Raw genomic sequence first — 20,196 nt, 5'->3', positions numbered from 1 at the left:
TAAGCTGAACCCAAACAAAAGCAAAGTAAGAACTTACCTTCCCAAACAAAGACTCATTCTTGCTCCAGTCCTACTTTGCCAGCAAAAAAATGTATCCAATAAATACTTGGGTCTTACATAGGTGCTTCTTTAAGGTGAGAACAATTATTTCTATGTGTGTTTATATGTTTTTCCTGCTTCCCTCATAATATTTTATGATATTATATGATATTTTAATGACATTTTTGTCTCTAAGGACAAAAACTATGTGCCTTTAAGACCTACACTCCTCTTACAGTCTCTCCACATGTGGTTTTACCCAGAGTGCACACTCAATCATCAAATCCAGGTAAACTTATGGGGTTTACTATATCCCAGCCCATGGCAGGCAGTGATGATAAAAAGGACAAATAACAACAACAAAAAGATAGGTGTCTGTCCTTATGGAGCTTGCAGTCCAGTGGGGGAGACAACACAATTAAAGAAATAAATGTGTAATTATAAAATGTGGTGAAACAGCCCTGGCTGATGCGGCTCAGTGGATTGAGTTACTGCCTGTGAACCCAAGGGTCACTGGTTCGATTACCAGTGATGGTACATGCCTGGCTTGTGGGCCAGGTCCCCAGTTGGGGGCATGCAAGAGGCAATGGATGGATGTTTCTCTCCCTCTCTCCTTTCTCTCTCTTTTCCCCTCTCTCTGAAAATAAATAAATAAAAATTTAAAAATGTGGTAATACACAAATGCATCATGTGTAGAATGCCATCTACTCTGGAAGTCAGGGACAGCATCCAGGAGTGAGTGAAAGGCAAGATCTATATAGAGTGGGCATTAATTCTGCAAAGAAGCTCAAGTCAGAATGCATGCCAAGGGGGAACAGAGTATGTGAGGACTCTGAAGAGCAGGGAGAATATCGCATTAGGAGAAATAAAAGAAGATGAGTGGTGAATGGCCCCCAAGATCAGCAAAATAGGCAAGACCTTAAAGGCTATGTTAAAAATGTTGTTCTTCTAGTCCTGTCTGGGTAGTTCAGTTGATTAGAGCATCATCCCCATACACCAAGGTTGCAGGCTCAATCCTCAGTCAGGGCACATACAAGATATCAATCAGTGAGTGAATAAATAAGCAGAACAACAAATAGATGTTTCTCTTTCTCTAAAATTAATACATCAAGAAAAAAATTTTAAATATTGTTCTTTATCCCAAGAGCAATGGGAAACCACTGAACAGTAAGATGGGAGGGGTTGACATACTGAAGAGGAAGAGGCATCTGAAAAGACCTCTCTATGTAGTGGAGAACAGACTGGGGGGAAAGGTAGAGACATCAGGAAGAAAGCTACTCAGGAGGCCTAGTAGAGAGGATGGTAGGTGACTCAGGGTGACAGTGGAGACAATGACTGGACTGTTTTCAGAGGAATTAAGGAGGCTCAGACTATGTATTGGCTAAGAACGTGTAAATATGAAGTTCACAGAAAATATATAAAGAGTTAGTAAAGATGAAAAGATATATAATGCATATTAGTAGGAAGAGGACTCATCAAAAAATATATATATATCCAGACAGGAGGAAGCCTGTTAAGAGTATAAAGTGGTTTGGTATTTCAAGGGTCAGGGGCAATATGATGATATCTTTCAAAATTTAACACTCACATTCGGCTTCTAGAAATTTACTCCAAAGAAATATCCGCATATGTGTACAGGGATACCTGCTATAGTACTGTAATAGCAACAATTAGAAACAACCTAAATATTCATTAATACAGTAATGAACAGTTTATGACACATCATACTTTGGAATACTACACGACTATTAAAAAGAATGAAGTATATCTCCAGTTATGTCAAGTAATGTGTATGCTTGTGTGTGTGTGTATTAGTTATACGTAGTACATTTCTATGTATGTAAAAATTCTTTGTGAAATGTATATGCATGTATTTATGATGCCTGAAAATAAAAAAACTCAATCTAAAAATATGCATGCCAAACTGCTAAATGTTAATATAGTTAGTTATGCCCAGGGGAAGGGAGACACCCCAAATTTTCTAAACTAATGTATTTACTTTAGTGGAATTTGAGCATTTTACAACCAGTATCTATTGTTTGTATACTTTTCAAAACTAAAACAATAACAACAACAAAAGAAATAAAAGGAGGGAGATTTCAATGGATTCTAACATACATCCTAATTAAATTAACTATATTTCCCCCTTACTTTTAAGAGATGTTTGTTGGCATATTTAGGGATTAAGTGTTATAACAACAGTCTTTGTAACAGTTCAGCCTCCAAATTTACCCACCAACATGTACACACCATGCACACACAGGGAACCACGTATGACAAAGTGTTAGCAGTGACACAGCCATACTTGAACCACACTGACCGACATCCAAATCCCTAGAAGAAGCCAAAGCTGTTTCTTAGCCCAGAATGATCTTTGCTACTTCTACTTAGAAGGCTCCTCAGTTCTGAAGCACTCCACCTCCTCCAGCACCCCTCTCACCTACACATGAGCACACAGGCACCCACACACTGACTGATCTCAGTGAAGGACACCCCTGAGATGCTGTCCTTGACACTCCACTTCCTTCCACTGTCCTCCCCCACCCTGTCATCTTACCCACAGCACGCCAACTCCTTCAAAACACTCACCAGCACTGTAATTGCATACTTCAAATCTACATATTTGAGTAATTTTTTAAATGTTTTTAATCTATGAAAGTAAGGAAACAAAGTTCAAAAACAATGGAATTCTCATTCCCAAATTTTCTAAACTCATTTTTTCTTTAGAGAGACTAGTCAGTTCTAAATTGAAAGTGACGTGCTTTTCAGAAACCCTGGAGGATTTCCAGAACAAAGGATATCTTGCAGCCTCATTTTCTGATCCTACATAGAGCAGATCTGCATTAAAATTTCTGAATTTCTTTCCCTCTTTATGAGTTCCAGGGGGCTGAATGATTGTTTAATGTTTGTTTTCCCCATTCCACTGCAATCTCCACGAGGGTGATAATCCTACCATTTGCACCACTGTTTATCTAGCATTTAAAAAAATCATTAAATAAATGAATGAATAAGAAATTCTTATTAGAATTTTATGTGTTTGAAGAATGTGCAAGACTGCCAAGGAAATGACAACTAACTGTGATGGCACAATTACCATAGGTAGGTAAGACTGTCTTCCCCTAAAGAACATTAGTGAAAAAATTATAAATATTTTCATCAAAAGTTATCACTGAGAAAGAGAAACCTAGATGGTAATTCAAAAGGCAGGCACATTTTAAAGGAAATTGATCTTTAGTCCTGGTATTTTGCCCTGTTACTACCAAGAGGTGTGGCCATCAAGACCAGTATGACTTTATTAAGTATCTGTTTATTCTCTGTTCCAGAGAATGCGATCTTCCTTTTCTTCACTTGACCACTTTGTAGATTTTGGGTTGTGCACTCCTCCACTTGAATGAATACTCAGTAACTCTTCCAAGATTTCCCATTTAATCTCCCCAACCCAGGAGCAGAAGAGGAGACGATGACTGACTAAGCCTTTGGAATCCTCTCCTAGAATTCAGTAACACCTTATACTTACAGTTCGTAAATTATTTTCATGTTCCCTATCTTAAATCCTGTTCTCAAATTTCAAATTATCTTCCATCCCAAACTGTCACCCCTACCAAGGAATATATCTAAATGCCTCAAAATCGTAAGACTAGAACCCACGAAAGGTAAGCAGTTCTCTTAACTAAAGCACTCTAATATTTGTCAAGTGAACCAGGTGGTCATATTTTAAAAACATGGCTTACATATGAAAAGTCTTAGCAAATATTAGCCTTAGAGAATGAACTCTTCTCAGTGCTTAAATCTAATTTCTGGGCCCAAAAGGACAACAAATCAGAAGCCCCTACACCTGAGCAGAGCGAGCTTGTCCCTCCCAGAGTGTTTACAATTCAGATGTGCTTCTCAGCCTTCAGACTTGCAACGATCTTGCGTACCACTACCCACCAAAGGAATCTCATTTCCAGTAAACACCATCCGCTGCACTTGCAGATCACACACACCTTCAATCCAATATGAACAGCTCATCAAAGCATTAATTCCAGCTAGGTGGCAACCCAACAATGAAGAAAGCTTTAAAATGATGAAAGCAGATAATTATTTCTGATATGGAATGTTGACTGCTTTTGAAATCTGAGCAGAAGAAGAGTTCTAAAACATGGCCCTTGCTATTGTGGCTCAGTGAATTCAGAGTCAGCCTGTGAACCAAAGGGTCACTGGTTCAAGTCCCAGTAGGACACATGCCTGGGATGTGGGCCAGGTCCCTAGTAGGGGGCACACAAGAGTCAACCATACATTGATGTTTTCCTCCCCTTCTCCTCCCTCCCCCTCTCTAAAAATAAATAAATAAAATCTTTTAAAAAAGTTTTAAAACATGGTTATAAACAAAAGTGAAATTTTAGCCACTACTTTTGTGAAAGCAAAGCAAGTGTCAGAGAACAAATCAAGAGAATTTATTGAAAAACAGTATTACTGTGTTAGACTAACTTGTATCTTCACGTAAATAATATAATCTCTAAAAACCTTCATCACTAAACCCAACATCTCAACCACTCAAGTAAAGAATTTACTGATTTCTTTCTACACAAGAATCCATTTACACATTTATATACACATTTCCTTTACTGGAATTATTTACCTTTTGTCGCCTTTTCTCTTTCCTTTTGTCTTCTGTGTCCTGTAGCATTTTTTCTTTCCAGAGGTCAAAGAAATAGGAAGGATCAGTATAGAACTTCAGTCCATCCTTTTTATCATCTCTATAAATCAAGGTATTACAAGTCAGAAAAAAAAGGTTGATAGGTATCTACATATCTGGCTAAGACAATTTACTTTTAACTCATGAGATTATAACATCTGCAGGAGGCATTTTAACTGTCTTAGGCATTAAGTTTCTCAGGTTTCCTTACTTGAAACAAATATCAGCAACTTTTTCCAGAATAATTAGGTAAAAAGTACTCTTGCAAATTTGGATTTAAGTATAGAGAAGTGCTCCTAAAAATCAAGATATGGCTCATAAACAGAAATATTAAATGCCTCAATTATTTCAGGAAATCTTCTGTTTATTCCCAAAGGGGGCTATACACAGAAACAGATGGGTTCTTTACTTATACACACAGTTACTTCCATTCTGGAGTGTCAATGTCATGAGGACAAAGATTAGTAATACTCTATCCCTTTTTCTCAGCCAGGTTTGTCCAATATCTAAAAATTCATTTAGAAAAAACCCAAAATATTGTGACTAAGATGACCGATGATGAAATATTTTTAAAGTGGAAGTAACCCGCAAAGAAAATTCACTTGCAGCCATTTCATTTTTAAGTAGTGCTACAATTACTACCGTCTAGAGAATATTTCAAGTCTTTATATAAGATACTCATTTATCATAAAACCAGTAAAAATGCAGTCAACATGAGTCCAAAGTTGTAATATAAATCAATAGTAAGTCTCAAAATAATCATGATATTAAGTAAATACTTATTGTATTAATGCTTTAAAAACTAAAGAGGAAGAGGAAGCAGAAGAGGAAGAGGAAGAACAGCAGCTGCTAAGTGAATTAGTCTAGGGGTAAAACCCATCTGTCCTTGATGCCCCTGCTACGCCACGTTCTGGCGCACTCCTCATCGAATAATAAAAGCATAGTTCCCTCGAGGGTTGTTCTGGTCACTGTCTCTGAAAATCACCAACAAACCAGTGCTTTTCACTCTATACTTAATCTCAGATTACTTAGAATCCTGCCTTTTTTCTCCCAAATCCCTAATTGATAAGCACCTGAATTCCATTATTATTGATAATAATTAATTGATAAACACAGGTTCCATTAATAACATTATTGTGAAAAAATGTATTTGTTTCCCTAAATACTAGGCCTCCAATATAGGTGAAGATATAGAAAATCTGAGCATGAACTTGCTGCAAAATTTAAGATGTATAAAATTCATGTTAAAAAATGGAACTAATACTTAAATGAGGGCAGAAACTCACATAAGCTAACAAATGTTAACTTTGACATAAAAACAGCAGAAATGTCCTGTTTATAGTAACTGAACACCTGGTTTTTCAGTCACATTGCACTGCTCATATATTAACTGTGTCGTGAGCATCATACTCAAGTTCAAATGCAAAAGTTTGTGCTTTACATACACAAAATATTACTGTATTAACAAAAAGTAGATTTAAACAGGCACTGCTATTCTTAAACACACTATTAGAAAATCAGACATTTTTATTTTTCGTAAAACTGAACACACATACACAATACATATGAGGTAATTCTTTATGAAATTAAAAAATTTAAATCGCCACATATATTTCATGTTGATCTTGATTAGTCAAGTATAAGTGTTAGTTGAGTTTTCTGGGTTTTTTTCCTTTAGAACAGAATATTTAGTGAAGCGTTTTACAAAAATTTCAGTAAGCAAGCCCTCATGGCTCCCAGTGCCTAAGTAAAACTGAAGTTGTTGACAAGCAAAATCTTAAGTTAAAACATCAGGCTTACAATAACATTATTTACATATATCATTCATTTTAAATAAGTGTGCTAACACCTCCAGAAAAGTATACTCGTTTCTTAGTAAACTGTGGCATCTTGGCCCCCCTTTATCAGCGTCTCTGTGGGCTCACCCACATTTTTGGGAGAACATTTCTGTCCCTGCTGAAAGGATAGGGTGTAGTCTGAACTGCTGCTTTACCAGTAGAGCTGTAGGTCCAAACATGGACTCTTAGACCATGATGAGGGACAGGAATTCAGACCAAGAAAAACTCCGGGCACCCCCTGGAGAAGACTGATGACCCATGAAGGCAGTAATTCTGAAAGAGGCAGGAATATCACCCACAGGGCAGACCCTGAGGGCAGTGAGGACTCCTCCCTGCCACAGTCTGCTCATCAGAGGCTGAAGGACTGTGCTCCACAGGAAGGGTAAAAAGATGGACGAGGGACTCCATGCGCAATGAGAAAGCACGGACAAAGGGAGACAGGAAAGAAAGTGACAGAAAATATGGGGAGAAAGAAAGAAGTGATGTAGTGGGGGAGTAGCACAGGTGTTATAGAAAAGCATTTTTAGTTTCTTAATGTTAATTTTTTGCACTTATTTATTGTTCATTCTTTTTCTTGGAAGTCTGGTTTCAATAATGTGTCCTACCATTTTACAACAACAGAAAGTTAATATGTTGATTCTATTTCCACTCTTAAAAACCCCTAATGCTGCAGAATAATTTTCTGAATTAAATAACAAATGTCTCTGCAGGGCTGAAATGGTAAGACAGTTATTTTGCTTCATTATAACTCAATTACGCATTTCCTTTAAAAGTGACTTTGAATATGAGGAACAACGTAAGCATACACAATATTCTTATGTACCATGCTCACTTCTACTTAAGATGTCTACATTTAAAAGCTAAAATTAGAACTCAAACTTTTCTTGGTGAGTTTATTTATATTCTGAAATACTAAAACTTTAACAATTCTGCACCAATGACTCATTTCTTTGTCTACAATACTGCAATTCTTATTTTTTAAGTTTGAAAGATACTTTCACAACACTGTCACCCTCTTCCACCTTATCTGTGCTGAAAAGGCCCTGGGAACACACGGAGCCTTACCTGTATGGTGTCAGAATATTCAGGGGAGGTGGTTTATCGCTCTGGTTGTAGATGTCCGCAACAGGGTTAGGAATGCTGTTCTTCGAAACCACCTGCTGGTCTTGGACTGTGGAGCTTTTGAAAGCTTTTTTCATGTTGATATCCTGTAGTGACACTATTTAGAGAAAAGTCCCCCAAGTTGAGTAATAGGAAAATATTTTAGCTGTTTAGAAACAAATATACTTTAAGTCACAATCATAACATCTCCTAAAATAACCAAATCATATTTTTTATTTTTTATTTAAAAACATGCTGAAGTAGCCTGTGCATTCCTTCCCTCTTACAAACCACAGTTATCTCTATGAAGTCATGTATTTCTTCTTTTGTACCAATCTAATTATTTCATTAAACCTAATATTAGAGCATCATTATTTATTTAAAAACACAGAAATATAGTTATGACTATAACATCATGTAAATATATAGATCTGGGCATCCTGGGGGGTAGAGAGGACATGTGAACAGTTAGTACTAGTTTAATTATAATATATGTAGGAAAGATTTCTGTGAAAAATAAAAAAAAATTGTTAAAACAGGCATTAAGTTCTTCTGACACTATCATTCAGCAGAGACAACAAAGTTTTTCAACGTATAGTCCTAGAAATTAAGTAGCATGATACGAAACTATACTAAAGAGTGAGAAAATCAGGGCTAATTATATTTATTTCTTGTGATTGTACAAATGTTACATCTCATGTATTAAGTCATCTGAATTTGACACAAGCTTTCTAAGGTGAGCAAACTGGTCCTTTAATCCACTTGACCAATGGAACTGAGACTCAGGAGATACTGTAAAATCTCATGAAATTTAACCTACAGGTTAACCTTTTCCAGCGTAAGGTTTATCACAAGCATTTCAATTCCAAGGCGGGGGGGGGGGGGGGGGGGGGGGATACTGAAAGAAGATAAAATATTTAAAAATCACTTTGATACTAATTTGGAAAGTGAATGATTTACTTAAGATGTCAAAATTCCTTCTCTAAATAAGCCAAGTAGCTATTAACATTTTAGTTTTTAAAAATAAAAAGGTAAATTTAAAAAATCATACTAAAAACAACATGCCTTTAGCTCCCCCATTATTGTTGAATCAGTAAGAATGTTTATAATGGATATTAAACTTTCAATGTTCTTCATTTTTGTTAAATTTCTAATTCATTGGTTTAATTCTGACCTTTGAAAAAAATGTTAAATGAGGGATGAAGTCCATAAATAACCACATTTAAAAAATAAAATCTTCACCTTTTACTAATACAACTATTATAGGTCTAGTAGAAAAATCAGATGCTAGGATCATTTTAATGCACTAAGAGAAACTGTAACTTCCATTATATAAAAGTAAAAATAATTTGTAATCCGAACATTTTTCTCAAAGTCAACATGAAACGGCATTTCTTATACCTTTTTTACAGATTTTTTTCCAGTCTAATCTCAATCCTTCATTCAAAAGATACAGAAAGTGAAAATTTAAAAAAGGAATTGTGTTTTAATTTCGTTGAGACTGCCACCATTTCAGGATGTATCATTAAAATGATCAGAGTTAACTATACAGAGTTTGCTCATATTAACACTATTTAAAGACCCGGAAGCCTAAGGGGTTTCAATCAATGCTATTTCTGAGACGTTCAATCACAGAGATTATTTACAGGCATCAACCCTAACAAGAATATGGGGGATTAGCCTTCATTCTGTCACACTCTGTATATATAATCTTCCCTCTTAGTTGGACCATATTTCTGGATTGATTCTGTAATTTTTAGGTTAAGAAATATATTTAAAATAACGACCAATAACCTGTTAGGGCTTCTAATACTGACTGCATTCAAAGAATCCTCTAAAACAAATACGTACTCCTTTTTTAAAGAGAGTATGACATATCATAAACAAGATATCTTGTAATCACAAATTAACCTCACTATTGTTCTAGCAAAAGACAAGATGAAAAATCAGCATTATTACCCCAAGGAAAAAAGCAGTAATTGCCCTGCAATCAATTACTACTCTCTTGTCAACATCACTTCTGGCTCATGCATTCATGCAATTACCTACCCTCTTCCACTGTTGAATCCAGTTGGGTAACTTTGACAGCAAGGCGATCAATTCTGTCTTGAAGAGAATTTGCTCTGATGTAAAAGTTGTTAGCCTCATTAAACAGCTCACCAAATATGTCTTCAGCATGTTTGCCTATAGGAGAAAATGAATGGAGGGAGCCATCTGTTAAGAACTGCTGAGGCGGCCGGCACACATTCTCACCAACGCTGATCACTGTCAACACGTGGGATTTTGTGCAAATGATTATGAAAATAGAGTGTCATAGTCAAAGGCCTTGAGAAGTTTTGAAAATTTATTAGAGTTGTTTGCACATAACTGAAATTTACCCAAAGCTGTAGACTTTTAAAACACCCCAGTGAGTATAGAATTTTTATTTAATTGCTACATGAGCTAGCATGCAAGTTGTTTCCATTAAATTAAATCTCTTTGGAAAAAAATTACTCTCATTTTGCATGCTTTATGTATAAAGAAAATTTCAGGACCTAAACTTTCCTTTTATTTCCAAGGATAATTCAATAAATCATGTTGGTTTCTAAATTTAGGATTTTATCTTATTCACAGTAAGAAACACTGAATATCTTACATCATGCCTAACACTTCCCAATGGCATTAAATTGTTGTAATTCATATTTTGAAATCCAGGTATATAGTGCTGCCTCTGGAACTCTCTAAAAATCAATATTTTGAATTCTGAGTTAAATTTTTCTGTATGGATTACCTCTACATTCCTGTGAGTGCTGGACATGGCTACTTTTCTTAAAGTGTAATTAATACATTTCTGAAAATCTAATAAGCAACATAGGAATCACATCTATGTTGAATTTCCAAATCCTAATACCATTCCTTTATTCATTCGACAATCCTTCAGTAACTGCGTGCTCTGAATGTACCAGGCACATCTGTATCCTATCTCCTCTGACAGGGATACCATTTTTTAAGATAAACTTTCTTTTTAAGACAGTTTTAGGTGCACAGCAAAAGTGAGCAGAAAGCACCGAGTTTCTCCATATCCCTGCTCCCACACATGCACAGCCTCCCCCGCTACCAACACCCAGCATGAGAGCGGAACATTTGTTATAACTGACGAACCCACAAGGACACATCATCATCACCCAAAGTCCAGTTTACATTAGGGTTCACTCTTGGTGTCATACATTCCATAGATTTTGACTTACATATAATTGTGTGTACCTACATTTATAGTATCATAAAGAATCGTTTCACTGCCCTAAAAGTCCTCTGTGCTCCAACTATCCATCCTCCACGCAACCTCTGGCAACCACTGATCTTTTTACTGTCTCCATAGTTTTCTCTTTTTTCAAATGTCATATAGTTGGAATCATACAATATATAGCTTTTTAAGTTGGCTTATATCACTTAACATTATGCATTTAAGGTTCTTCCATATTTTTTTCATGGCTTCAAAGTTAATTTCTTTTTGTCACTGAATAACATCCCACTGTCTAAATGTATTACAGTGCATGTATCCATTTAGATATTGATGGACATCTTGGTTAGTTCCAGTGTTTCATAATTATGAATAAACATTTTGGGGCAGATTTTTGTGTGAACATAAATTTTCAACTCATTTGGGTAAATAACAAGCAGTATGATTGCTAGATTGTACGGTAAGAGTATGTATAGTTTTATAAGGGGCCAAACTGTCTTCAAAAGTGGCTGTGCCATTTTGCACCAGCAATGAGTGAGAGTTCCTGTTGCCCCACATCCTCACCTGCACTTGGTGTTGTCAGTGTTCTGGATTTAGCTACTCTAATAGATGTGTAGTGGTATCTCTCTTTAATTTGCATTTCTGTCATGACATATGATGTGGACCATCACATGCTTAGTTGCCACAAATGTATCTTCTGTTGTGGGTGTCTGTTTAGGTCGTTTCCCCATTTTTTAAAATTTCCCCATTAGTTTTCTTATTGTTAACTTTTAAGAGTTCCTTGTATAATATGGTTACCAGTCCATCATCATATTGTCTTTTGAAATATTTTCTCCCAGTCTGTGGACTTGTGTTCTTTTTTTCTTGACAGTATCTTTTATAGAGAAGTTTTTAGTTTCAATGAAATCTAGCTTACCAATTATTTATTTCATTTGTCAGGCCTTTGGTGTTATATCTAAAAAATAATAACCATAAGTCATCTAGACTTTCTCCTATGTTCTCATCTAGTTCTAGAGTTTTATATTTAAGTCTATGATCCATTTTGAGTTAATTCTTGTGAAAGGTGTAAGGTCTTTGTTAGAACCTATCATTTCTTTTTATTTGCATATTCTATCAATTTATCACTCAAATGAAAAGAGAAGCTGAACCTTCAAGTAAGAAAACTTACTTGGAGCAAGAATGACCATTATGTTTTCCTAGTGCTTTAAGTAGTGCTCTTACATCCACTTTCCGGACTCTCAGCTGTGATCCACAAGACCGTACACTCAATGAGACTGAGAACCACGTCTGTCTGTTCAGTGTTGTAGCCCAGCCCTAGAACACTGCCTCCTGGCCCACACCTGTTCAATAAATGAGTGAGCTCATGAGTTAGACAGGGAGCTGCTGTTTTCATTTTCCAGATGACTAAACTGAGTATCAGAAATATGATATGCTCAAATTTCATGACTACTAAGGGGGAGAAATAGATGAAACAAAAACTTGGTCTCAAACTTCTAATTCCCTCCTCTTATGTATTTTCCTGAACTTCCTTAACTAGAAATTAGCAACTTTCATGAATTATTTCAGACCACAAGATACTTGGTAATTTCCTGTTTACTTAATAAAATGAATGCAAATATTTTTCTGCTTAAATGGGCACTTTCAGACAGTAAATATTTTTTTTGAATTTAAACTAGTATGATTTTGTAAATTCTAACAGCATAACTGTCTTAACAAGAGGAACTTTGTATGAAAATATGAGAGCAATAAAGAAATCAATAAAAACACCAGCCCACCCCAGCTGAACAGTAAACTGCTTCTCCTAAAGTCACATATCTACAGTATGGGCCTCTGGAGTCACTTTAAATTCCGCTGACACTTCTCACTCCCATGATATACAAAATGGTTCCAAAAAGGCGAAGAAATAAAGTCTTCACACAAATTATGTTTTTAAACACTACAGCTAGATGTGCTATCCAGAATTAATGTTTGTTTGCTGCTCTATAAACTTCTGAACACTAGACCTGTGTATCTAAATCTTCTGTGTTGATGTCCATGTCCAATCCTGTACAAGTTCTAATACAAATTAATTTTCACATTAACTCAAACCTGCACTCCCATGATGAAAGGCAACAATTATCCAAAATGAAGCCTAAGGAGGAAATGAAGCCATCTGTGACTACTCCCTCTCTCTACAGCTCATGTGTGTTAGGAATCTGCAAAAGAATCCATTAGCATGCCATGTTTTCAAACTGGGCCTGGAAATACCTTGAACATATTTCAGAACTACTGTCTTATGAAGCTTACTGGGGAAATGCCCACCCATTAAACTGGATGATCTGGAAACAAACACCATGTTCCAAATGCTTTACATCCAAGTCTGTCAATAGTTTATTTTGAATGTCAGACATAGTCAAAATGTAACCAACTAATTTTTGTTTTCCTAGGTAACCACCCATAGTCTAAAAAAAATTATTCCAGTGCAACTCCAAAAAAAATCCCATTCCTTTCCCTTCAGCTACGGGAAATTAGAGATCTAATTAACAGGAACAGCATATGCCACCAAGAATGCAGGAGTCCACAACAGTCTCTTGCAAAAGTTACATCAGCATCTCAAAGCAGGGCAACTATGGTTAAGAACCACATTCCGTGAGAGACTATATACACCTAAGTTGAAAAGGATACATAAGAAGTGCTCTTTACCTTCAGTGCTTAACCCTATTTGAAAAAAAAAATATATGTGATTGATACTAGACTCCCATTGAAAGTTACTGAGTTACTGAAAAACAAAAACAAGAACAAGAACAAACAAATAGAAATTTAAAACTCCCATATTTAATCTTTTGCCAGCTGCGGAAAGCTGACAAATGAGTGAAGAAGAGAATACTGAAGGAACTATATTTACTGATGAGCAAGAATAAAATGTTGTACTTAGGCTGGTGTGGCTCAATGGATTGAACGTTGGCCTGCAAACCAAAGGGTCGCTGGTTCAATTCCCAGTCAGGGCACATGCCTGGGTTGTGGGCCAGGTCCCCAGTGTGGGGTACACCAGAGGAAACCGCACATTGATGTTTCTTTCCCTTTCCTCCTCCCTCTCTTCTCCTCTCTAAAAATAAATAAAATATTTTGTTAAAAGAGAATAAAGTGTTGTAATTACAGTATTCATTTTTGTAAACAGCAACTTATTTAAACAGCTTGATTTTAATCACTCTTTCAATGGAATGTCCATTAACAGCTAAACTAAAATAATTTTGAATTGAATTGAAGGCCACATTGAGATAAGTGCAATCCATTCATTCCTTATTGACAAAGAATCCTCTTCTGAATTTATCAGGCCCATTTTGGCCTTGTATACAAATATGGCAGGTTGAGAAGTATGCCTCCATACTACCAAAGTATAAAAAAAATTATGCATGGAATTTCAATTGTATTTAAAAATAAAGATTCAATAGAAACCAGTATGTCTGTGATGAGTCCTCACTGTGGAACAAGAAACCATGCACAACAAGGTCCTTCAAAAATTTTAATACACACATCTAGCACCTAGATCTTGGGTGTGTCAAGATTTTGCCTTTTCATTGTCCACTATAAGGAAGCAGGTGTCTTGGAAAAATGACTGGTTCTAAAGCTGAGGATGAAAAAGTACAAGATGAGCTTAGAATATCTTGCTGTGCTTTTCTATGAAAAGTAAAGAAGTACTCAGACAGTGGTGGGGGCATGTCAAAAGGACACAGGAGCCACCCTGAAAGAGCTCTGGCTGACCAAATCTGGGAAAATGCGAACATCAAAATGAATAATAAAGACAACAGATTATAACCAGACAATAAAATAAGAATCCATGAGTCTATACTTATACAAATAAATGAATGAATAAATAGGGAAAGAAGTGAAAGCACTTACGGCAGAATTCCAACTAATAAATGTAGAAGAAATTATGGAATAACAAAAAATCACCACTCTGTATTGTTCCAATAAGCGTTTTGGGTAAAAATCATCAATGGATGTTCAGGCTAGTGGGGAGAAGTGGGATGGCGACAGGGGATTACAGTCTTAATGTGTCTCCCCATCAGATGCTTATTAAGTATGTAGGGGTGGGGGGGACTTTACATTAGAAAATCCTATGCACAGACCATTAATCATGGATCAAAGTTAACATGGACACTTATGGGACAAGCAGGTAATCAGTGCTTCCTGATAAAATGCATTGACAACGATGTGCCACCACTTTGTGACAGTCCTGCCAATAACCAACACCTAATCATGAGGAAACCTCAGAAGATACAGACCAAAAGGCCACTCTACAAAGCAAATGGTTGGCTCCCCACAAAAATGTCAAGTCACAAAAGTCAAAGAAAGATTGAGAGCTATTCCAGATTTAAGGAGATGTATTTATTAACATGTATGTGCATATACATATACAAACATATGTTGGGGAGAGGGAGGAGAAAGGAGGACTGCAGAAGAAGAGAGGCATCTCTGAGAAAAAAAGAAAAATGTGGTAAAATAATATATGGGTGAAAGTTCATGAGAATTCTTTGTACTGTTTTTGAGTTTTGTGAGACTGGTATCATTTCAAAATAAAACATTTTAAAAATAGACTGTTTTACAGTACTCATAATAAAGTCCAATCATGACTGAATTATATAACAAGTTATAACTCATGAGCCCTAATTTTTTAAAGTTTTTTTCCTACTATGAAAGCAATCTATACTTATTATAAGAAATACAGAAAACATGGAAAAGTAAATAGGAAAAATGGCCCAAAGTCCATCCTAAAACATCAACTGCTAACATTTTGATTTATTTTGTCTTTGTTATGGTTATAAGTCTGTGAAAAGTCAAAGAAAAGTATATACCCTGATTCTTTGAAATGTCTTTGTGAGTACAAATGTAATAATACAAGCTAATGGTAGAAAATTTGGAAAACTCAGGAAAAGAAAAAGTAGCAAGTGTCATCCATAGTTACCTACAGTGAATATTTTTGTATACACTTTATAATATTCTTTCTAAGCATTTTATAAGAACTAAGATAACAGATGTTGATTATTATTTGCTGTCACTTTATTCAGCAAATATTTATTAAGCACTGTGTACCAGGCACTTAAAAATATACAGCAGTGAACACAGGAGATGTGTTCTCACAAAACTTATCTCACACACACACAGACAATGGCACATGATGGGCAGCATTATGAAGAGAATAGGATGGTAAGGAAATAGAGAGGGGTAGGAAGTAGGTGGTATTTAGATGGTCACTAAAGGCCACTAAAGGTGATAAGGGAACTATATGGATAACCAGGAAACCTTCCAGGCAGAAGGCAGAAACACACTTTGTATGTGAGAACAGCTTCAAGGAGGTCAATGTGGCTGGAGCCCAGTGAGTGGAGGGAAAGTGGTAGCAGCAGACAGATAAATAAACATCCTTCCCTTCAGGGGTGGGTGACCAGAACAAAGAAAGGAAGTCAGATAGGAAGCTACTACAGAGCAGTTGGAGGCCATGGTGATTTGGACTAGAATAGCAGCAACAGAGGTGCTAACGGGTACACAGATTTGTTACATATTTTGAAGATGTCCGATGTTACAGAAAGAGACAAAATCAACTGAAGAGCGGAGTTCCCATCTGCTAATAGATGGGGGAGAGATAGAAGAAAAAATAATTCAGTTTTACACATGCTGAGTTGAGATACGTATTAGAAATCCATGTGAAGATACCCAGTACATACAAGTTTGAAATCTAGGGGAGAGGCCTGAACTGAGGACACAAATTTGGAAGACTCAGCAAAAAAAAGGTATTTCAGGCCATAGGAACAGATGAGATTGCGCAATGAATGGGAATAGGCAGCAAAGAGTGTCAGTGTCCCAGCCCTACAGCACTCCAGGACTCAGAGGTTGGGAAGATCATCAAAAGAGACTAATTAAAAAAAGCTTGTGAAGTGGGAGAAACATCAAGTGTGCTGGCACAGACGCCAGGTAAACAAAGTTTCTTCAGAAATGCTGCCAATGGATCAAGTAAGAGAGAGGCTGAGCACCGGACTTGGCAACACGGAGGTCACTGTAACAATGACAAGCAGTTTCAAGAGTGAATGGGATAAAACTTTAATGGGGACAAGGGACGATGAGGGAAGTAAGGGCAGTGGCGATATGAATGGTTCTTTTAGGAATCTTGCTGTGAAGGGGAGCAAGAAATGAGTCCATAGATAAAGGATGATCTCAGGTTTATTTAGTTGGAAAATTTCAACATACTCATATTTAGCAGGAATGATGTACACGGGCAACAGATGATGCCAGTGAGAGAAGGCAGATGCATGAGCAGGAGGGAGAGGTGTTCGGGGTTTTAGAGAGAAACATGGACACCATTTTAATGGGGGACGAGGAGGGCAGACAGTACAGAGGCATATCAGATTTGGCAGAAAGGAGATGTTTTGTTTTCCTCTGACTACTTTTATTTTCCCAGTGAAATGAAAAAAGCAAGGTCATCAGTTCTGTGGGGAAGTTTGAGGTGGAAAGAGAAGATATGAAAGGGGCAGGAAAACCAATTAGGACAGGAATTACAGCAGGATTTCTGAGTAACAGTGAGGGCTCACCGAGGAATGTGCTTCATTTTAAACCTTTCTTCTTCTCTAACATAAGCATTTAAAGCTACAAATTTCTCTCTAAGCACTTCTGTAACCAAATCCCACACACTGGTATTTTGTGTATTCATTACCACACAGTCAGAAATAGTTTTCAATTTCCTTTATTTCCTCTTTGATCCAAGGATTATTTTAAAAGATGTTGCTTCATTTTCTAGTATGTGAGAATTACCTAAATATTATAATTATCTCCTCTTCACCATACTCTTTATGATATCAATTCTCTCACATGGATCACTAAATGGCCAAGCATATGTTCCACCATGGTGAACACTCCATGTTAAAATTAAGAAAATGTGTATTTTCTACAGCAGGGTGGTTTCGTATTCTATAAAGATCAATGGAGTCACGTTGGTTGGTAGCGTGGTTCAAACTTTCTATATCCTTACAGATTGTTGGCCTATTTGTCCCACCAATTACTAAAAGAATTTTGTTAAAATCTCCAACTATGATTCTGGGTTTGTCTATTTCTCCCTATTTTTTATTTTATGTAGTTTGGAGCTCACTTATTAGGTATATATACATTTAAGATTGGGTGTTTTTCACACACACTCTTACCACGAAATGTCCTTCTTTATCTCTATTTTATACTCTATTTGATATTCATATAGCCACATAAGCTTTTTATGCTCTGTGCTTACATGGTATATTTTTCCAGAATTTTTTTAAAACCTGTATTTTCATCCTTAAAAATACATGTTAGCTTTTAAGTAGAATGTTTCCATTCAATGCAATTATTGATATGGCTAGGATTAATTCTATCATCTGGGTATTGGTTTTCCATTTGGCCTTTCTGTTCCTTACTCTTTTCCTGTCTTTTCATGGAATAATCAAATAATTACCTTAAGGTTCCATTTTATTTCCTCTATATGTTATCCTAGAGGTTACTGGAAATTAAAACATGCATCCCTAATTCATCAAATTGTACTTCCAAATTTTACAGCATTTCATAAACAATGTAAAACAGTATAAATACCACTTACTCCCTTTTACCCTTAAAGCTCTTAATATATGCATATTTTAATTTCACATAGTAAACAATCAATAATCTTTTCAACAAATAGATATGAACATATAATCTTTAATCATCATTCTGGTGATCTTTATTCCTTCTTGTGGATCCAAGTTATCATCAGCCTGAAGAATTTCTTTTTTAGTATTCTGGTTTTTTTTGTACTGTCAAAGACTAATTCCATCAGAGTTTGCTTGAATAAAAGATCTTTAGTTTACTTTCATTTTTGAAGAACATTTTTCATTGGTTATAGAATTATAGAATGGCGATTTTTTGTTTTGCCACCTTATTCACTGTTTTCTGGTTTCCAATGTTTCTGATGATAAAATCAGATGTCATTCTTAACATTGTTCTCCCCATAAGCCCTCTTGCTTCTTTTAAGATTTTCTCTTTATCTTTGTTTTTAGCAATATTATTATGATGTAACTGGATTTCGTTTTCTTTAATTTACACTCCCTGAAATTTGCTGAACTTCTTGGATCTGTTGGTTTCTATCTATCATCAGTATTCAAAAATTCTCATCCATATTTTGTCTGCCCTATAGTCTCCCTCTCACCTCTTCTTCTGGAACTCCAATCACAAATGTGTTAGATCATTTGATATTGTCTCATATTTTAGATGCTGTTTTTTTTTCTTATTCATTTTCTCTTATGAATCAGTTTGGATAATTCCCATTGACTTCTCTCCAAGTTCACTAATCCCTCCTGCTTATGTCCAGTCTGCTATTAGGCCATTAAATGAATTATTTGATATTGTATTTTTTCAGTCTCAGTATTTTTTCTTAATAGTTTCCATTTCTCTGTCTAAATTCCCTATTTCTTCATTCATGTTTTTCACATTCATTCTTTCTTCCAATGTATTTTTTGAAAAATATTTTATTTATTTATTTTTAGAGAGAGGGGGAAGGAAGGGAGAAAGAGAAGGAGAGAAACATCAATGTGTGGTTGCTTCTCACGCACCCACTACTGGGGAGCTGGCCTACAACCCAGACATGTGCCCTGGGATCCAACTGGTGACCATTTGCTTCACAGGCCTGCACCCAATCTACTGAGCCACACTAACCGGGCTATTTTTCAGTCTTTTTAGAATTTCCATATCTCTACTCATATTATCCATGTCTTGAACACTGTTTACTTTCAACAGAGTCCTTAGCATATTAATTATATTTATTTTAAATTCATGGTCTGATAATCCCAACATCCCTGCCACATCTCAATCTGGTTCTGATGCTTATTATGTCTCTTCAAATTGTGTTGGGGTTTTTTTTGCCTTTAATATGCCTTTTATATTTTTAATTAAAAGCCAATCATGACACTGATAAAAGGACCTGGGGTATGGTGGTGGGGGACAGACAGTGTTCTACAGTCCTGTGACTTTTCCCCCAGCTTTATTGAGGTATAATTAATTGACAAATAAAATTATATGTATTTAAAGTATATAATGTGATGACTACATATGAATAAATTGTAAAATGATTACCACGACTAAGTTAATTAACACATCATCACTTCACATAATTCCTTATGGAAAGGGCATTTACAATCTACTCCTTTGATTTTCCAATATTCAACACAGTATTTTAAGTTACAGTCACCTTATTGTACAATAGATTCCAAGATCTTACTCATCTTATAACTGAATAACTATATTATAGCCTTGACCAGCATTCCCTACCCCATCCTACCTTACAGCTCCTC

At 35.9% G+C, this 20,196-nt stretch overlaps 1 protein-coding gene across 5 annotated transcripts in view; it reads right to left on the bottom strand.

The window, feature by feature from the left end:
• The window catches only part of WASF3 (WASP family member 3), a 159,618-nt gene that overhangs the window by 12,026 nt on the left and 127,396 nt on the right, over positions 1–20,196 (bottom strand). For all 5 annotated transcript variants that reach the window (XM_036018343.1, XM_036018342.1, XM_028504961.2 and 2 more), the window contains 3 exons: positions 9,706–9,840; positions 7,621–7,774; positions 4,661–4,778 (listed from right to left, as the gene is read on the bottom strand). In XM_036018343.1, the coding sequence (XP_035874236.1) occupies positions 4,661–4,778; positions 7,621–7,774; positions 9,706–9,840 (407 nt within the window). The remainder of the gene's footprint in view (positions 1–4,660; positions 4,779–7,620; positions 7,775–9,705; positions 9,841–20,196) is intronic.

Source organism: Phyllostomus discolor, chromosome 2 (genome assembly GCF_004126475.2).
Source record: "Phyllostomus discolor isolate MPI-MPIP mPhyDis1 chromosome 2, mPhyDis1.pri.v3, whole genome shotgun sequence".
NCBI classification, from domain to species: Eukaryota; Metazoa; Chordata; class Mammalia; order Chiroptera; family Phyllostomidae; genus Phyllostomus; species Phyllostomus discolor.
The sequence above is the reverse complement of the archived record's forward strand: the minus strand, read 5'-3'. Positions and strand labels throughout refer to the sequence as shown.